Source organism: Dunckerocampus dactyliophorus, chromosome 12 (genome assembly GCF_027744805.1).
Source record: "Dunckerocampus dactyliophorus isolate RoL2022-P2 chromosome 12, RoL_Ddac_1.1, whole genome shotgun sequence".
In the NCBI taxonomy this organism is placed as follows: Eukaryota; Metazoa; Chordata; class Actinopteri; order Syngnathiformes; family Syngnathidae; genus Dunckerocampus; species Dunckerocampus dactyliophorus.
Window position 1 is genome coordinate 23,161,321 of NC_072830.1, and position 18,350 is coordinate 23,179,670.

Below are 18,350 nucleotides of genomic sequence, written 5' to 3' on the forward strand. Positions count from 1 at the left end.
AGTGTTGAGGGAGCGTGCAATAGGCATGCTCGCTGCAGGAACGTCCACCAGAACAGTCGTCCATGATTTGAATGTTCATTTCTCTACCGTAAGCCGTCTCTAAAGATGACGTTTCAGAGATTTTGGCAGTACGACCGACCGGCCTCACAACCGCAGACCACGAGTAACCACAGCAGCCCGGGACCTCCACATCCAGCATCTTCAACTCCAAGATGGTCTGAGAGCAGCCACCCAGACATCCACTGCTACTACTGGTTTGCATAACCAAAGAATTTCCACACAGACGCATCTGCATGCTTGTTGTCCTCATCGGGGTCTCGACCTGACTGCAGTTTGTCTTTGTACCCGACTTGAATGGCACTTGTGCAATAATGCGCTGTGCAATAATCACGCTGTTTTATCAGAATCTTGATATGCCACACCTGAGAGGTGGATGGATTATCCTCACTAACACAGATTTAGACAGATCTGTGAACCATACTTGAGAGAAGTAGGCCTTTTGTGTGCATAGAACAAAAACAAAAGTGTTGCATGTGTATTTTTGTTGAATGTATGCACACAACAAATAATGTGCCCCATTTTTGTCCACCCCAAGAGCGATGGAAATAACATTCTCAATCATCCGGAGGGAAAAGTCAGGGTTGACCTTTCAAAGCTATGATGTGCGTCTTCGCATCAGTTGGCCACTTGATGGCACTGTTCCGTCTGCAACGAGTGTTTGTGCTTAAATTGGTACGCTTCCCCCCACCACTAATAGGAAGGTGGTGTCATGTTTAATTGCCTGTTTACTTAACGCCCTCCTGCGTTAAAATTGCTGACAACATAACATAACGACACAATGACAAATTATTCCTCATCAGTTTATTGCAATCTACCAGTTATTTTACTGACAACGAAAACAAGGTTTTCAAATGATTTTTTTTTTTGTCTTTATCTCGAAAAACAGGGGTCGTCTCATATTCAGTGTAATCTCATATTCATGTCAGTACGATAAATATAAAACTAGGGGTTAAAACATTATAAAATATCTACATTTCAATGATGATTATCATTATTTGCCGTAAGGCAAGAGCAGAGTTGCCACATGATGAACAAGACGTGTATTCTCATGTCACTACGACCACATTAAACATACCACAAAACGTTTAATCCATATTTCATCAAATTTAGGAACCATTCCAGATGTACTTATAGTGTATTTTGCCATTAGATACACTGTAGATGACTTTTGTTGTATTTCTTTTACATGAACCAACATAAACAAAATGGTCCAAAAAATAAGAGCTTTGTCAATACAGTGTTCCCTTGCTCTATCGCGGTTCACCTTTTGCACATTTGATGATTTTTTTTTTGTACTTCTTTATTGGTTTATTACAGTATGAATTAAAATCCAAATGGAGGTTTGGACTTTTTTGAGAAGGCTTAAACAAGAGAGAAATGTGAGACAATGTTATTGCCTGTCTGAGAAACAAAAAAGTGTATAAAGTGAAAAGTGTATAAAGTGTATGGTGAGGGGTTTTACAGCCTTAAAACATATTTAATAAGTTGGCTACTTCATGGGTTTCATTTATTGCAGGCTATTTTGGGAACCTATGCCCCGCGATAAACGAGGGAACACTGTACCAAATGTTTCCAGAATCTCTCACCTTGCTTCTTGACAAACTAATAAGACAATGTAACGTGTACATTTAACTTGTGTGTAAAAAAACAACAAACCACAGTACAGTGAAAATAATAATTCTTTTGTCCCTTTCCCATCTGTTTTTTTTTTTAATTAAGGTCAGCAAAACCTCAGCTGCCTCTGTCGCACATCATACAATGCCTCAAACTTTTCCAAAATCACCAATATTTCAAAATGAATACACAATATTTACAATCTTAAGCCAAACCCAATAAAAAAAAAAAACATATTGCAGGTTTGTCACAGTGTAAGAAGGCTAGCTTTGTGTAAGTGTGCTCTGTTGTTCAGTGTCTTTATGGCTACCTTGCACCACACACGATTCCCTCCATTACTTTCCGCTGCTTGTCCTGAGCAGCCATTAGGTACAGTCTTATTTGCTATACGATAGGCCTTTGCCTCGTCTTAGCCAGTCCCTCCAAGGTGACTGGACCTTGTCTTGATTGGCATCTACGCTCCAAGGGAAAACGGTCTTGCTGGGCTTACGAAAGAAGGACATGCCATGTGGGGGCATCTTCTTCTGTGGTTGCTCTGACTGCTGCTGGGACCTCAGCTGCTGGTTGATGACAATCTGGATGTCGTCCTGAGGAAAAGTGGTGAGGAATCAGGAATGAGGACATTGCTTGGAAGTATTATGTAGTTTTATGCAAAAAAAAAAAAAAACGAATCCGCACATGATTAGCATTGTGTGATGTATTTTTCCTTAATTTCTCAGTGGATCTTCATGAAAAAAATATGATATACAATAATCCCTTGTTTATCGCGGTTAATTGGTTCCAGACCCGACCGTGATAAGTGAATTTAGAGCATAGAAAAACTGTTAACGACCATATAAATATGTTTTTTAACATTATTAAAGCCCTCTAGACATGAAATAACACCCCTACTGTCACATTTACACTCGTAATACCCAATATTGTAGACAAAATAAGAGCAAATAAGCCATTTAAGAGATAAATAAGACTCATGCTAGTGTAGTAGCTCGTATTTCGGTGTTGATGTACTACACTGTTGATGGGGATGTCATACAACTTCATGTCAAAAAATATGAAGTATCCCTTTAAGAGGCAGGGTTTCCGCTACATGTAATGGATCGTGGAGGGGCGCCACGGCTCAGTAAAATCCGCCACACCTTTGAAATTATTATTATTATTATTTTTTAACGTGAAAACAATATTAAGTAATACAGTGTATGGATGGACGTATATGCTATATCTGGGGTGCCCATTACGGCAATCGCAAAGGTAGTGTTGGTCGCGTTGTCACCTGCATCATTACGGTCACTTCGTAGATGTCGTATGACATCAGTCAGCTGACATTAAGCCCCCTCTTAATTCTCTCTTGTGCCACAGCCGTGGCATAAAAAAAAAGTGGGGATCATATGTCGGCATGCATACTCGAATAATGCAACTTTCATCTTTGTTAGTCCGATTACAGATAAACTAAGTCAGCGGTAAGATGCCTATATCTGTAGAACAAAAGTGTAGAAAAAAGGTCAATTGTTTCATTGCAGGGCTTCGCGTCATGAACTCTACCATAGAAATGTTTGTTAAACTAATATTTCCCAATAAAAACAAAAAAATGAATATGCATCACTGTAAATGATATTTCCAAAGTATATCAAAATGCAGTAGTTTGCAACAAACCAACAAAATGATCACAATTTATATAGCTCAGCATAATATTACAATGTTATTATTGTTATTTTATTCATTTTTATTGGCCACTTACCAAAAGCTTGCACATTTTTAAAAATAAACTTAATTGACAGCAGGTTTGAATACTTTTGAGTACAAAGGCTGCAATGAGGATCGTGAAGAAAGAAACTCCACAAATAAGTGGCTGACGTTACATCATGTGCTGTTCAGTCTTGTTTATAATGCTGGATCAGCAAAAAAAAAAAAAAAAAAGCGTCTGACGGGGCACATGAAACTTCCCACGCACAAACTACTCTATAAAGACACTTTGAAAAAGGAAAATGTGCACGCTGTAAATAAACCTTACTGTCATTTCACTTCACAGCTTACGTAATGTTTATTATCCGTCCATGTTATGATATATTTCGTTTAAACGTCAATCCACGCCTCTTCATTTTACAATGTAATATATAAAAATAATATAAACAGACACAATGAATTGGAACTAGCAAAGGTAGAAAACAGGTATGTAAAAAGAATCTTGGACATATAAATCTGACGTTTGCCACTCATCAGTGATGGACAATTTACAATGGAAAGATTTCTAGTTTTTATAGAACATTGGTGTCCTCTGTTTCACAGACATCTGTACACAGTGTGCAAGGTGCAAACAAAACTAAATACAAATTCACTTTGAGACGAGTTGTGCATTTTTTAAGCTCCAAAAGAATAAAAACAGACTGAAAATTTTATTCCAGTTTTTTCTTCGTGGAGAAAAGGAGTCCTTACCTGCCAGGCTTCCAGTTCCTGTGAAAGCTCCAGTTTACGCTGGATAGCGTCTAATAATTGATTGTTAAGAGACATCATGTCGTTTTTACTTCGGACCAACTCAGCCTCCATCAGATTTTTCCTGTAACAAATCACGGTCACAGTCACATGCGCAGACAAATTGCGTGTTGGAGCTGATTAAGAGTACGACTTCTCCAGCTATAAAACTCCATTCAGTAAGTTCATGTTGTATTAGTTATGAGAAGATTGAGCATTAAGGAGTACTGACTTGGCAATGGCTTCATCTCTGTCTCTGATGGCTTGTCGGATGACTTCAGTCTGCTCGTGGACGCTCTGCAGACTTTGTCTCATTTCAGCATTCTCCTGCCGCAGATGGGAGGCCTGAAGAGGAGCATCAACAAATCGCTTGAGCAAAGTTTACTGTTTTATTTGTTCATCTGCTTAAAGTGCTACAACAACGTAGTTTCTTTGAAAGAACACGGAGTTATGTTATGTCATGGATCAACTAAAGGGGGATCTTTGGAATTACTATCATGTACTACCAGGAGTTATCACCACTTTGTGGTGCACTTTGCCACCACCTACAGGACTGGAATGGTTTAAGTCAAAACGTTTAGTACCCCTTTGATGTTGGACAGTGTATGGTTTCACAGGTTGTTCGCACCTTGTCTTTGAGCGCTCTTGTTCTGTGTGTGTAGTTGCGTGTACTTCTTTTACTGTGTGTATGTTCCGATTAAGGCTAACCCCCCCCAGGAGACTTTGACGCAGCGATAGGCTGCATTGAGAGCACCCACATGAGTCCTCTAATAAAAGAGCAACTTGGGTCACATCCCTCCCCAGGAGCACCGGGTCACCTGATCTCTCAATGTATACGCCGTGCTCAAATTCCCACACTGATCACTCGTCCTGACAACAAAAGAGTGATGCAGCTCCTCAAGCAAACAGGAAAAAGGAGGGATCAGGTAGCATCCATGCATTTGTTCACGAGTTGCCCTCCCAAAAGGAGTTTTTGACATGTTGGTCTATTTACATGGTTATTTAGGCGAGTAAGGGCCAGGCTAAACTATATGTTTACAGGAATAAATGAGGATACTGGTAAAAAAAATACCTTTATGTGCTCGCTCACATTCAATGAGTGCTTGAGCAAAGCGTTCAAAAGCTTAGCTGTAATACTGTGATAGCCAACATTTTGTTGTTTTTTTTCCCCATTTTTCCCACCTGTGCCCCAGAGGCCTGTACCAGAGATTGAGCCGCAGTCTTCAACTGTTGCAGAACAACATTCAAGCTCTCCTCGTGAGCCGTATCATCAGAACAGCCTGCACTGTTCTGTTCCTGGGTCAGTGGCAGTAGTATCTGCAGGATGCAACCAAGTTCTTCTGTGAGCTATAAAAAAAAAAAAAAAGGAGAGAAAGTACATTACGCACATATTTTACCAATGCCGTCTTTGGGGGCTGCGTGGGTAGAGTGGGGCATCCAGTACCCAGAGAGTCAGTGGTTCAAATCACGCTTCCTACATACCGGTCACTGCTATTACAGGCACCACCCACTTTTCCCCCACAGGGGCTTCACTGCCAAGATGCTGACCTACAACCCAGATTCAGTCGGCGGCTCCGCACAGTAGCTCCCCACTGCTTCTCAAGAGGATGGGGTTTAGAGACGAATTTCAGCATACATTGTATATGTGATAAATAAAGTTCAATCATAATTTATTTACTCACAACTAAAATTCTACAGCAGTTTCCGTATGATGGTGATATGAATTTGGCATGTATTTTATTTTATTTATTCAATTTTTTAAGGGGCTCAAACGCAAAGCAATGCTCTCCTTTTGTGTCGCTATCCTGCATGTTAACAGAAAATATTTACATTAGCAGGCACATCCCACCCAATCACACCCAGATAGGACATCTAATGACTTCCATTCAAATGTGGCAGAAGAGATAATCCGAAATGTTATGACAGTGTTGCAACACATGTGCATGTGCATGTGCTGGAGGGTCTAAAAGGAGGAAACACTGCAACAATGTGGCTGACAAACAGGAAGTGCATTGAATCCCTCACAAGTGTAGTTAAATCACATTTTCCTGCAGTAAGTGCACGCAACAAGTTATTAAGACTGGTCCTGTTGGTTGCGTTTTGGAATTCTTCTGTTTTCTTCCAAACTTCATTAAGCAGCTATGTAATGTTCATTAGTTCATTTGGAGTTTCCAGTTTTGAAAATTCACCGTCTTCACACGATCACCTGAGCAGTGTCGTGCTGACAACATGCAAAAAATGAGCTCTTATCACGTTCCAGCCAGCAGGCACAGTGTTTTTCTGGCAAAGCACATCCACAATACACGTGAGTCTCATAATGAAACTGCAAGGAATTACTGTCAGCTCTCACTGTGCACAATCCGCACTTATTTTTCTTTCCATTTTAAATTCATCAAAGGGAAACAAGACAGCAAGTAACACTACATATGCCCACCAGCCACTTCTTTAGGTACACCTGCATGATTTATTGCGATCCATTACAAGAGCGCTATCAAAAACTGAGGGGAAAAAAAGTTGTTTTTTTTACGTAGATAACTAGAATGCATGCATGCCAAATGCATCCCACTGGGAATCCGACATTTGTCATATTATAATATTGTGTATGTACTCAGGGTGTCACAAGAGCTAGATTAAAATGTGACACGATTTTTCGTTGGAAAACTAGGCCACTAGGCCTGGGACGATAAAAAATAAATGAATTAATGACACAATAAATTCAAATTGACTTGATAACTTTGCCGGCCTCAATATATTGCCATGTGCATGCGTGTCTGTTTTCCTCATATCCCGTCTCCATTCAAGCAGGAAGAGGATTCACTCTGTGCATTGGTTTCAGCACCTTGGAGTGATTGTCCCATAGAATAACGGCACAAATGGAGTGAGCCCTTTGTCAGTGATAGTCTCTGTGACTCAGTGGGTGGAGGCAGGTCTGCTAGCATACACACAGAGTGCAAAAGAGTGGAACGTAGTACACATTTTTATATTAGTGGATTGCAATATAATGTAATATTTTTTCATTGTAATTTTTTTAAAAGTAAAGATAAAATTTCGTCTTGTCTCGTTCCCAACAGACCCAATCTTGTATATCGTCTTGTGTTTCGTGACACCCATGGTAGGTACCCTAAAATTTGTTCAGCAAAACAATCAGGCTCCACTAATAAGGCAATCACAAATGAAGCTGTTAAATGTCCATTGAATAATATTGAATCTTTGTGAAAAATGGCATAGTTGAGTACAGACAGAGAGCGAATGTTACTACTAATCTGAATGTGAGCCAAACAACAATCACACCAGAATAGAGTAATTAAATGTATAACTAACACTGGTCCAGCTCATTTGCTTTCCCAAAAATATTAATAAATTGCAAATAAGTCTCAATCTCCAATTGATCCACCCTTTATTCTGTTCAGGGTCACAGGTGAGCTGGAGCCGATCCCAGTGACTGCTTAGGAGACTGGTCACCAGTCAATCATAGGACACTGACAAACAACCATTCACAGTCACATTCACACCTACGGACAATTTGGTACCTCTTCTTTACTGACGCCCAAGTCAGCCATGTCTAACTCTGACAGGAGAGAAGCATCTCCGAGGTTCTTGGATTCTTGGAGGGTCACCTCCTCCATAAGCTCATCCACCTGTGTTTGAAGCTGCTGTGAGCGGCCCCGTGCCAGCTCCACCTCCTGTCGCGCTTCAACTAACTGGAAATACACACATGCAGAAAACAACAACAAATGTTACCTTAAATGTTACCTTAAATGATTTAAGTTTACTTTCATAGTACGCTGTTGCCAGAACCAAAAAAGCGCAATATGACAAGCTCGTGAACAATATCAACCCCTTGAAAATTTTAGTGCAAGTCAGAAATTATACCTAAATCACTCACATTGTGCACAGAGCACATGATGAACATATAAAATGCAGGAATAACAAGATTAATTACAATAATTAAATGAAAACTAAACGAAAAAGAGTGACCAGCACACTGGAAAGGGCTGCTTTGTTTTCACTGTCCATTTCATAGAAGCAGATCCTTTCACATGTTCAAGGGTATTTTATACTTTATCCTCGATGATAATCCCAACAGTCAAGCGGCGTAGACAAAGCATGCGGTCAATCTTGTTCAGCATTTCTCCCCTTTCTGAGCTTTTTACGATGTTTAATTTCACGTTTGTGTTGATGGCTTTCCTTTTCTTTGACGCACTGCCATGAGAAGAGTATGCCTTACGCTTCGGAAACATAATGAAGCGCAACAAGTTTATGAAAAAAGCAAAAGTGATTTCTTCGTGTAGCGACGCGGGACGACGTATTCTTCTTTTTCGTTTTGTACAGTATTAATCATTAATGGGAGTGCGTTGTAACCACAAAACGTCATAACCATGTGGATACTAGCAGCAGTTTCATCAAAACTGGACACCTTTTTTCATTAAAAGAAGTGCACAGAACAGCATTTAATTTTCCTGACTGGATTCAACCAAAGACATTGATTGCCTGGTTTATTCTAATACTTGTTAATGAAATTGGCCCCACAGGATGCTATAAAAAAAAAAAGAGAGTGAGTCTTTCCAGTTCTTGACCAAACTTTGCGGCCCACTTAAATAATTACATATTGTGACAATAGGAACATAAACTAGAGACCTGATTCTACTAAACTATAGCCAAGGTACAAGAAAGAAAGAAACTACTATATTTTGGTCTGGAGTTAGGCAGCAGTGTAAATCTTGGGATGTTTTGGTCACTTCTGTTAGCCCATTCACAGTTTCATGGAAATCCTTAATCAGTACACAACGCAAACAAGCACACATGAAAACCTCAGAGGTGGTCGTATTAAAATACAAAGATGAATGTGAATGAGCCAAATTGCCTGACCCAAGGCCATCAGGACCTTTTATGAACTTGTGTTGCCTACAGCATCCGTCCACGTCCAGTGAGACAAGCATCCTGACTTGCCAGATTCCAGCTTTCAGTGAACAATGAAACTAACTGAACATGTGAGGAATCCAGAGCTGCAGGTAAAAGTCTGAGTGACTGAAGTGAGGACTAGTAGATACAGTAAATCCTTTTAACACACATTCTGAAATCCCAAGGAAACCATGGCTGCCTAGGCAATGAGTTTAAATTCCTTTTGTTATTGAAAGTCGTCCATTCATTCAGTCACACAGTTCTGGCTGCTCATCTTGATTGAAAACTAAGCATTAGGGTGGAATTGTTTTGAAGAAACACTTACAACCTGGGTTTGACAGCATGTCATTCATTTTATTTAGTTTATTTACAGTACACGCGTGCGTTCAGTCAGTCGCCTGCTTGAAAACACGTGCACGTTGTATACATGTGGGTGCACGTGTATACGTGTATGTGTACCTGTTGGCTGTGCTGCTGGTTGAGTTGGTCGTGTATGGCCAGACGTGTGTTTAAAGAGGCCAAGTTGGCTCTCAGGTCTCTGTTCTCCTGACAAAGGTTCTCCAAACGTTCCTCCAATGCCTGTTCCCTCTGGGTGAGACGCAAAACCTGGACAAACACACACATCACTGCAATTTGTTTTCCCTAAATTAACCCTAGACATGATATATTCTCTTTAACTCCACCATTTTATAGCTTTACTGATTTTCAGAGCTGATGGGGCAATAGAAATTTGTTTTTTTCATTTTTCCCTTTCTTGAAATTTTACGGAAAATCTCCATGGGAAATTTAGCTGAGGAAATGTGAAAATATTGTCATTTGGGCTATCAACTACAATAAGAATATTCATAATAATTGTTCTAATGGTATTTTTTCTTTTATTTGTGAAAAATACAATAAAACATATTGTTATTTACAATAAAAAAGACCAAAAATAAACAAAATAAACACATTTTCTCTGGTATCCTCCCCCCCAGACCCCCCAAATAAATTTCTGCATATCATTTAACTTTAGCACTTTAAATCTGATGGAATGTTACAAAAAATGCATGCATGCATTGCAATCCAGATTTTTAAATTCATATTTAAATATTTGAATTACCAGTCCACCTACAAAATGCTTCCTTGCCTTCGGAGTGGGCTACCTCTATACGCAGGGATAACTTAATGCACTTGAAAGTGTAAAAGTTTTTATTTGTAAAAAAAAACAACAACAACAAAAAAACATGTTAGCAAACATTAACAAAAACAGTAAAATCTTTGCCATTTTTTTTTTCATGGCCAAAAAGCAAATAGATGCTTGGCATAGTTACCTGCTCCTTCATGGCGCTGATCAACTCCTCATCCTGAGGCCGACTGTGGTTTGCTTTTTGTTGCAGGTCCTGTTTTAGCGTCTGGAGTTCACTGGACATGACCCTCTCCACCTCCATCGCCTAAAAACAGCCAGTATATCAGATGCAATTTATTATAATACATAGATAACATGTGTTTTGTTCTTGTTTTTTAAAGATGGAGGTGCGTAAAGGAGGGGATAGCAGAGGGATGCAAAAACATAACTCACAAATGAATTCATTTTATTTAGATTACATCTGACAGGGGAATGACTTTAAAAAGGACTGAGGCCCCTCCAAAGGAAGTCTATCTATTGATCTCAATTAAGTAGTAGTAGTACTGTAAACAGAACTTTGTTATTCTATTCTATTACAGTCCCTCACCACTTGGCGCTTTGGATTTGACGCTATCATGGTTTTTCAAAAGTACATTTATCAATAAATCATGCCGTTTCATGGTTGAATACGGCCTGTCATTAGTCAAAACATACGCATATTTGAGCAAATGTTACATATTTTTGCCTAAATTAAGCATTTTCAAGCATAAAAATGGCAAAATTAACTAAAATACAAAATATATGCCTTTCAAGAGACGCATTCAAAGACAATGGCGTAGTACTTTACACTAGTCACTAGAGGTGTCAGTAATGTTACTGTTATGTTCGGTGAGACACACAAGTGCAAAACTTGATTGTCGGACCAACAGGCTTTTATTGCAGTTTTGAATGATCTAGCAGCAGGCATAATAATCCCTCATGGAAATCCCGAATAAAAACATGGGCTACTGTTGTCGCTACACCCCACCTACACCTACACCTGTCCGCCTCTCACTCTGCTTCCCTAGGGAACACATTTGTAGCAACACACACAAAGCATAAGTCTTATTTATGTCTTAAATTGATTATTTGGTCTTATTGTGTCTAATATATTGTGTGATACAAGTGTAGAGATGGCTATAGAGGTGTTAGTTCATGTCTAGAGGGCCCTAATAATGTCAAAAAACGTATTTAAAGGTCATAAACTGCTACCAAACTACCAAAATATTCCATTTAAAAATAAGGAATCCTACTTTACAGGTATTCACTTTTCACAGTAACCGCGAAAAATGAGGGATTACTATACATGCCTTTTTTTCCTCCCTGATGCTAGCGCTTTTTTGTTCATGTTACGTATCTGCAACTCAATAGAAACCTTGAGTTTGTTAATTGCTGAAAGGGACATGTCGAGTTCTCAATTGCAGAAAGGAAGGAAACAACACGAGCACATAGAAAAAGACCAAAGCAAATGTTTTTAGATGAATCAGTGAGTTTGGGAGAGATCAGAACCCATACGACACCTTTACGGTGCAACAAATCCTAGAGTGATTAAAGTCTGATTTGTGTTCTTTAATGTTCCATTTTACATCATTGTGGTACTTGCGAACTGAAGTTCTGAGAGCACATAAACACAACATATAATTTCCCTCACATCCACATCCCTCTTTAAGTCTGGAACGCTTCATTCACATTATTCAGCAGTTCAGAGGGTGACTGTCAAGTCCCATCACAGCCAAAGAATAACTGATGAAAAGTGTGCCATGCAGCAGATGGAGCAGAGGACTTCTTGCTCATGTACAGTAATTGACATCTTCCTCAACAGACAGTCCAAATGAACATCAGGAGGGTGAAACAGGACAGCTTGTGTGTACGTGTCTGAATGAGTGTACTGAGGAAGTGAGGCAGGGTCTGTGTATGTGTGTGTGTGTGTGTGTGTGTGTGTGTGTGTATTGAAATAAAGAGCATACTGAACAAAAGCAAAACATAGCTTGCAGACGCACTATGAGGAAGAGAAGCTTGTATCGTGGAGATGCCATAATTACCGGCTGGTCTCATCAACACAGACCCGTTTCACAATAGAGGCAGCGACCCGCTGAGAATGAGCAGAGACACGAGTGGAAGGAGAACGCTCCATTTGTTCGAGACACAAAGCCTGAGATGATATCCCTTCATATGGCCCCCCGAACCCCCGGGCCATCCCGAGTCCACAAGCTAAGGTATCTGGCAGCTGACAAGCCAAGCTACAGCTAAGGCCCTCGGGGGTTTACACAGAAAAGATGGCTTTCCCTGGGGATGATGGGATGTTTGGGAAGCGGGATCCAACATCAAAAAGAGCAAATGAAAGATTTATATCTCTCAGCAATATATATTGTGTTTTCCTCTCTCTCAGTGATGCTGGGTAGCAAAGAGATTACCGGACTTTGCCTACTGTGATATCTCTCTTGACACCAGACAAATCCACAGTAAAGGATTTGTCTTCAATAACAACCTGTGGACTCTCTCTAACATTGGCTGCAAAAGAAGATTTGACACAGTGGTCATTTTATACAGTTCTCATTCTGAGCTCCACAATGTTAAGCAATACGACCTTCCGGAAAGCAGAAGTGCCGCACCGAAGATGCTACCTGAATGGCTGAGCGAAAACGCAGACCCGCACCTGCTGGATTTAAAACGCGTGTCTGGAAGTACTTTGGCTTTCACGTAGTTGAAGGTAAAAATAGCTGGACAAGAGTCAGACCATATGCAAGCTTTGTCATACAAGCTTAAAATGCTTTGGGAACACGACAAATATGAGAAACCACATAGCACGTTTCCACCCGAACCAGGAGGAAAAACAGCCAGCTGAAGTTGCTGCCAACCAGAGAACCATCGAGCAGGTGATAACTAATTTTCCACCCAACTCGGAAAAGGCAAAGCAAATCACAAAGTCAATCGCAACTTTTGTTGCAAAGGATTTGTGGCCGTATTCGGTTGTTGAGGAGCAGGGCTTTTGTGCTTTGTTGCGCACTTACAACATCCCATCGCAACGTTATTTCACTGACACTGCAACTGTGAATAAGGACAGTTTTTTTTGCTATTCATAATATACTGACATCTGCAAACATTCTGGTACGGAGGCGCTGGTACAGAAATCTATATTTTGTATGAAAGCTGTTTTTAACTTTGCTACACAGCAAAAATATTATTTTGTCAGAGATTCTATCCTTTTTAGCTCGTTTAAATCTAATTCTGTTACAGAGCTCATTCACACAAAAGCCTGTAAAGAGATGCACATCAGCATATCTATGTAGTGTTCTCATGTTGCCGCAGCGATAACAATTGTTGTCTCACAGCAGCACAGTGACGTCAGTAACTTACCCTCATGTCCTCCTGCATACTTTTCAGCACTTGAGTGACTATCTAAACAGTCACTGCCCCAGCGTGTGACTTATTACTGTTTTCATGCAGTCGCCTTCTCACCAGTATAGAAACGCTTTCTTAAAAAAAGCAAAGCCACTTTCTAGGTCTACACGGACCAAAAGCCCTCTCTTGCAGTTGGAATTGCAGCCCCACCTGTACACACAAAACTACAATATACTCACCACAGAGCAGGCAGAAGCACTTGACACTAGGTCAGGTAAAGAGATGTCATTAGACATGAGGCTTTCTCTCGACACTCTCTAACTTTTAAAACAAGCCTAACACCAAAAAAAAACAGTTCTTCCTTTGCCTTGAACAGCCTAAGTTGAGTTAGAACCAATTTTTTTTTTAATCTAAATTGCCTTTTTCCTGCACTTCAAGGGGGTCTTTCCACAGTCAGCCCTTGGGTGGAAAGACAGTCACAGTCCATTATTCAGTGGACCTTGACACTTGGGAGGGAATGCTATGTTGTTTTGGATTCATTTTAACTAAACGGCTGCTCGTTTCATACAACGCAAGGTACCTTGAATAGCAGTGTCATGTCTATAAGTAGGTAAGGAAAAATACAACTCTTCCTTCTCGGGCTCACAAAGTCTAATCGACTCCTCCGAATGAGGTGATAAGAAGTCCTAAATTACGTCACTGTTTGATTGTCTTCACAGTGAACACTGCTTCCTTAGGTTCGAACAGTTAAGACTATAAATATGTGACTGAGAACTGATGATGCTCTATCAGATGTATACAGCCACTGATACTTTTCCATGATGTCATATCGTCGACTCAGCAGCTTAGACTACTAAACATTAACTTTGTGTTACCAAACAAGCTGGATAAAATGACACTGTAAAATAACACAAGCCACAAATGTAATGTAGACACTGGTTTATGGCTTTTACAGTTTTAATATCATTATTTTTTGTTTTAAAATGATCAATTATTCATGTGGCGTATCACCGAAAACTATTGTAATTGTTGGTACAGACAAGAAGACAAGATCACCTGTGTGACAAAAGGTTTTTGTTCTTAACCTCCATTTGCCCGAATCATAAAAACAATTCTCAAAGTAACTAATGAGTTGTCAGCATGGTTGTGATTTGTGAGTAGTGATTAAAGGTATTCAATACAATAAAAATGCTACATTTCCAAAGTTCCAACTCCACAAGAAACGTTTCTCTTTTTCTCACGCCATTATCTCAGCAGAGAAGGTTATGATTTCATCAGTGTTTATTTGTTGATATGAGTGACAAAACCTGCTTAACCAGCTTCCACAATACTTTGAAGGGGGCGGAGCAAAGAAAAAAAAACAATTACAGTGGAACCTCAGTTAGCGTACGCACCTGTCAGCGTATTTCTCAGGTTACGCTGAAAATGTACGCAAAAATTTGGCCTCGGTTCGCGAACTTTTACATTTCGCATGAGCGTAGAATATGGCGCGCGTTGTGTCGTGTTATTAATACATTGCGTGAGTCCAACTGTGTTTGTAACATATTTTTATCACAAAACATCCCTTTTAGGTTGTTAGCATATTAAAAATTGTACCCCAGAGCATAAAGATCTGATATCGGCTGTATAAATATTTCAGTATCAATTCGCACATCTAGTGTCCTTTGGGACCAGCGTTGAAAAATTCAGTGTCATCATTGGGGTTAATACGGTATTGCCGTTCAGTTTACACAAAATTTCTGAAGCGGCACAATCAGTGAAACAAAATGTGACCCACAATTGGATCGTGTTCAAAAAGGTTTCTTTAGCTGTTTTCATCCAACACAAATACAGTAATTGGCTAACATTTAGAAGCATAAGAGTTTGTTTTGCAGCTGCTGAGTAACTCTTTTAAATTGTTTCTCAGATCACTATGTTTGTGTGTGAGACACACAAACAGGCTTAGTGTGTTTTAGAGTGATACCCTAGAGGCTTATAAACAACAGTGTCAGTATGTGAGGTGGACAGAGTCAGTGCCTGTCTTATCTGCTTTTTATCCTGTGTGGTTACTTGATCACCTTGAGGGCCTCTCATATGGACAGAAGTGAATTATTCTCACACACACTCACTGGCTTTCCTGTGTGTGCTTGCTTGGACTCACAGTGTTTAGCTGCTCCTTCAGTTTCTGTGTGCTCTCGCTGTTCTCCAGCTGAGCTCGCGTCTTGTCCCTCTCGGCTTGGCACAGGGCCTGAGCAAGGTGCTGCACCTGAGAGCTCAGCTCCCTCACATCCCTCTCCAGGTAGCCCACCTGACTCTCCCACTGGGACTGGCAGCTCTCCAGCTTCAAGCGTAGCTCGTGCCTGCCCTGCTTCAGCTCCTGCACGAGAGGGACACACAGTAAACCACGTGACTGCTAAGCATGTCAAGTAGACTTAATTAAAGGTCTGACAAGGGGTGTTGATACAATGAATGACATCATTTTGGAATGGAATGTAATAACATCTTTAAAACATTAAAAGCATGTCTCATTAGCAAGCACTTCTGTGAAGGACGAGATTCATTTGTGAGAAAGTGATTTTCAACTTTAGGAGCATTGACTGAGATATGGTGTTAGAAGGCAGCATTATTTAGTTTCATTTGTCCATTGTCACCTTTTTAAAGAACTCCCACTCTGTTAAATTCAGATTATATCATAATGAAAGATCATCTGAGGGAGCAATACCTAATGCACAATATGCAAAAGGGGGAACTTTGATGATGGAATGTCAAGAAAAAAATGTCTCAGCATTTAAGTCATGCAAAGGAGACAGGATGTACATTTCCTCCGTGTTTACTCTGCATACTGTAAACAATAGCTACAGTAATGCAGCCATCCAATAACAGCACACATTGGACATTTCATTAGGCACAGTTGCTTTTAATAATAGTACTGCCATACAGTATGGTATTTATTTAACAGTAAGTTTATTGATGTGGTTGGAGTCAGAGGTGGTGGTGCACTTACTCAAACTGATTTTCTGGAGAATATCTTGTGGCATAGTTTTCTGTTCACCCCAGACTCTGCTGACTCTCTCACCATAGCAAATCGAAGGCGATTCATTTTGCATTTTAACATAATGGAAGTTACTGTAGTTTAGCAGATTTGAAAACTGTTTCCCACAGAAGGCTGGTCTCACAATTTGAAAACCGCTGAGGTAACCATAAATAAATAATAGAATATACAAATAAAAACACCTCTCTGTATGACACACGGCACGTCTGCACCACTCCAACCACCATAATGAATAGGTAGATAGATATAATAATCCAAAACATGCAAAAAGTAACGCAGTGTTATGCAGTGGTGGTGCAAATGAACATAATAAATCATAGATGAGTTTCCCCTCATTCTTCTACTTACATTATACATGCAAAGTGAATTGAATTGCTTTGATTCAGACCACAAACCTTCCAGTTTTGTGCTCTCCTGAGTGTCCTCTTGGTATTACTTGTATTGCAGTCACACTAATGCACGTGATGATTGTGTAAAGGCAGAAGTTTTGATGAATGCCTAGTATGGGATTTCTTTTGATTATATATTGTGTAGATGGACAGTGAGTGTACCTTATTTCATAATGTCAAGCTAATCACAAGCGCATTCGAAAGCAACCTATTAAAGTGTCTACATTTCACTCACAGATGGGTGTATTTTCCACAAGTCTGCTACGAATCGGAATAAAATATGACTACACGAGGAGTCATTCCAGGTTGCCCCAGTTTGGCTTAAGTAGTTTACGCCAACTTTAGAAAGCTAAACGTCAACAATTAGCCCTTAACTTTAAAGGAAAAGTCTTACCTCCAGCTTATCGGCGTACTGCTCATGGAGTTTGTCGCTCTGTTCTTTTAGCTGACGGTTTTCCAGGAGCAACGCGTTCCCCAGCTGGGCTGCCAAAATAACCTCTTCCTCCTTTTGTTTCAAAGCCGCCACAAGTTGACCGGGGTCTTGGTAAGAGACTATTTCCTCCTCCTCGCCGTAGTCGATGAAGAAGTCCTCCTCCAGGCTCATTTGCTTGGGCGTGAAGCCCCACTCGTGTATCCGATTCATGACTCCTGTCGCTCGCTTGGTCCACACTAGTCCAAGTGATACATTGGCGGCATCATATCGTAGATACCATAACACCTGCCTGTCCTGTTACAATACTGTATGTGGGAGGGAGGAGAGGAGGGAGGCCCCATCAATGTCACCAGCAGCTGACGTGCAAACACTGGGCGGTGGCTTGGGTCACCTGGCAACTGCCAGCGTCACATCACATACATGAAAACATACACACAGATGCAATCAGGGCCACGTTCATATTAACTTCAATAAACAGCTATTGTATCTTTATTAGAGTATATCGTCTCCATCCCATAGAAATGAAAAGTAGTTGGTGTATAGTAGTATAGAGCTGCTGTTCGCTCAACAGGGGTGAGGGTGGAGGTTCGTAGATCGATCCAAGTATTGACACAAAGAGTAGCATCAATATCAGATCAATACAAGCCTCAAAAGATCAATATTTTTCCGGTCTCTCATGTGTTTATCAGTGTGTTGGGAGCAGGGATGCCGCCAGGAATTCTGAGCTCCATTAAAAAAACCCCATCATGTTGGGCCACCCTTTTTAGTACCTATTAGTACCTTTTTTTTTTTACTTGTCCTCAGTTTTCCCCCCTATTTTCCTGGTTGGGAGTGCCAGCATTAAAGGGACTGTATGCAACAGGTTCCGCAGATATCTAGTGGGAGCCAAAATTCCAACATCTTCCTGCTTCGAGTGTTGTCAGCTAATGATAGCAATTTGGCAAAGTTTAGCTACTCAAGATATAATGA

General features: G+C 40.3%; 1 protein-coding gene across 2 annotated transcripts; it reads right to left on the reverse strand.

Annotated features, from left to right (window-relative positions):
- Positions 1 to 857: 857 nt before the first annotated feature.
- On the reverse strand, positions 858 to 17,707 carry si:ch211-235m3.5 (BICD family-like cargo adapter 1). Of its 2 annotated transcripts, none has more exons than XM_054794267.1 (9): positions 17,343 to 17,707; positions 15,669 to 15,884; positions 10,353 to 10,472; positions 9,502 to 9,648; positions 7,671 to 7,841; positions 5,344 to 5,487; positions 4,373 to 4,485; positions 4,105 to 4,225; positions 858 to 2,261 (listed from the first exon to the last, which is right to left on the reverse strand). In XM_054794267.1, exons 1-9 carry the CDS (start codon positions 17,589 to 17,591, stop codon positions 2,052 to 2,054), a joined length of 1,491 nt encoding a protein of 496 aa, XP_054650242.1. In that variant the 5' UTR covers positions 17,592 to 17,707; the 3' UTR covers positions 858 to 2,051. The 2 variants fall into 2 exon arrangements, with proteins under 2 accessions (XP_054650242.1, XP_054650241.1); XM_054794266.1 differs by having other exon boundaries at positions 5,323 to 5,487.
- Positions 17,708 to 18,350: the final 643 nt, after the last annotated feature.